The 2,465-nt window shown below is 58.8% G+C and overlaps 1 protein-coding gene across 1 annotated transcript in view; it reads left to right on the top strand.

Moving 5' to 3' along the window:
* The first annotated feature begins 738 nt into the window (after positions 1-738).
* Positions 739-2,465, top strand: part of LOC105005282 (chromosome unknown open reading frame, human C6orf223) — a 2,583-nt gene continuing 856 nt past the window's right edge. Inside the window, 1 exon segment of the mRNA XM_010863233.1 lies at positions 739-853. Coding sequence (XP_010861535.1) covers positions 739-853 — 115 coding nt within the window.

Below are 2,465 nucleotides of genomic sequence, written 5' to 3'. Positions count from 1 at the left end.
GAGCTTGTTGTCTGTGAGGATGTCAGCTGGTTTGTGTGTACACAGGAGAAGGGGATGTGCGGCATACCTCCGGGTGGGTTTGCCTGCCTGGGACACCCGGGGGCATGGCTGCAGGCTGCATCTGCGAGTGTGCCCTGGTGCAGGTGTGTGAGCCGCTGTGGGGGTTCAGAAGAGCCTGCCCCCCACGTGTGTGGGTGTCCACAGGGTGCCACCCCACCGCTTCCCACTTACCAGGTCACCGCCACCATCCTCGGCAGAGCCCCCGGCCCAGGTGAGAGCCTGATGAAAACCGCCTGTGACTGGGGACAGGCACACCTGAGTCTCAGGCCCAGACCCGCTCACTCAGGAACTCAGGGCTGCGGTGCCCTTGAGCAGGCATCACCCCACCCAGACAGCAGCCGTGTTCTCACCCAATGGGATGGGGCGATTCGGGGTGGGGTGGGGCGGGAGGGAGACCGCAGCATGGCTTCTCCCGCCCCTAGGAGCGCAGGGAGCTCCGGGCTCCCCAGATGAAAGGCTCAGTACCCCAGCGCTCGGTAGACTGTGGCAAGGGGCGGGGGTGGGGGGGGAGAAGGTCGTGCCAGGACTTGGCACAGACTACAAAGTGTGGGGGGCACCCCCCAGCACTCCCGCTGCCGGCTGGCAGGGGGAGGGGCTGTGACGTTCGGTGGCCTCATGCAGCCGGGAGGAAGTAGCTAATTGCTGACCTGATGACTGGGCAGCCTGAGGAGTGGGGTGATGATGCCACTCGCAGAAGCAGGCTCCCGGGATCAAGGAGGGGGCCCTGCAGGGACAGAGCAGGCCAGGCTGTGCTCTGCAAAGGCTGAGGTGGCTGCGGCCAAAGGAGCAGGGGGTGGGGGTGGTTGAGGCTGTGACCGTGGGAAACGGCTTCTCCCAGGCTTCCCTGAGCTTCAAGGGAAAAGAGTTCAGAGGCCCCGGGGGGGACAAGGGGATTTGGGAAGGGGCGACAGTGGGGGTGGAGGGGGAGGAGAGGGTGGCAGAGGCGTCCTCTTGTTTCCCCTCCACCTACGGTCCCCCCACCTTCCCTTCTGTCCCCACCCCCACCTTTGTCCCCTCCCTGGCCCCTGTGGCCCAGGTTGGTGAAGACGGAGATAGAGGTCTCTTTTCACCACAAGACCGCCAGGCACAAGCATCCTACGTGGCCATACCTACCGTGCTGAAGGCCAGAGCATCCAGGAGGTGTATGAGCCATCAGCCATCCCCAAGGACAGGAACAGAGGGTGCTCTTACAGAGGACAGCACAGGCAAAGGCTGGGTGGTGGGGTTTGTGAGGCTGATGGACGACAGAGGCTTGGCAGCAGTGGTTATGGGGAGAGAGGAGGGGTGCAGGGCCATTCTGCACTGAGTGCCACCCTGCCCCTTCCTGGCAGAAAACTGTGGGTAACCAGACTCGGATATTCTTCCACATGCTGGGCACAGCTTCTGCTGAGGCAGGGGGAGGTCAGGACCAGTTCGAGAGCCACACTGAATAAAGACCCACCCTCCAAGTCCCCAGGTCCTTCAGCTCTAAAGAACCTGCAACCCTTAATGCCAAGAAACAGGACCCATCCAGCTGCAGTTCAGTCCTCTGGGCCCCCAGCGCCCCCTGTAGGCAGGACGCTACACCAGTAGGGGGAGGGGCCTCCACGTGCTGGGAAGAGAAAAGGAGACGAGACTTGCTCTCCAGGAGGTACGAAGACCCCATCTCAGGAACCTGCAGTGGGATAAAGGCACAAACGTTGACCTCAAAGCTCCAATCTGAAATTCAGCCTCTGTCCTCAGGAAGCTTCTACTGTGATGGAAATATACACACTACCATCAGAACTCCATTCAGAAAGGTGAAACACAGCATCTGGCTTCAGAAAACATACCATCCCAGGGTAGAGAGACACACAGCCCCACTGAATTTTTAGGAAGCCCCCAATCTATTGCAGACATATACTAGACATTTCAGTGATTCTAGAGCTGCTAGAAAAATGAATACAAGACGTAAAAAAAAATGTCCAGTTAAATCTGAATTTCAGATAAACAATGACTTTAGTATAAGTATATCCCATATAATACATGGGGTAGACTTATACTTTAAAAAAGTATTCATTGTTTATTTGCAATTCAAATATAACTGGACGTCCTGTACTGTTATTTGCCAAAGCTGACAACCCCAGATGCCCCCAGTCCGAGGGCAAGAGGACACCCCACCACACGCACACCCAGACATGGAAATGGAGGTAAACATGTGAGCGAGCTTCCTGCTCCTGGAGTAGTGAAGGAGGTGAGTCCTGGGGCGCCGGCTCGCAGCAGTTTAAAATTCCTTCCAGGCCAGATCCCTAATCCCTCGGTGCACAATGGCAGCCTTCTCCCCCGCCGCCCGCGCCCACGCCCTCCCCCGCGGGGCCGTGGCAGTGCCACCACGGGCCTCTTTAAGCCCCTTTGAAGCCGCCTGAGCCCCGCGCCGCGGGAGGCCC

Source organism: Bison bison, unplaced genomic scaffold (genome assembly GCF_000754665.1).
Source record: "Bison bison bison isolate TAMUID 2011002044 unplaced genomic scaffold, Bison_UMD1.0 scf7180017864487, whole genome shotgun sequence".
NCBI classification, from domain to species: Eukaryota; Metazoa; Chordata; class Mammalia; order Artiodactyla; family Bovidae; genus Bison; species Bison bison.
This window is presented reverse-complemented; position numbering and strand designations above follow the sequence as displayed.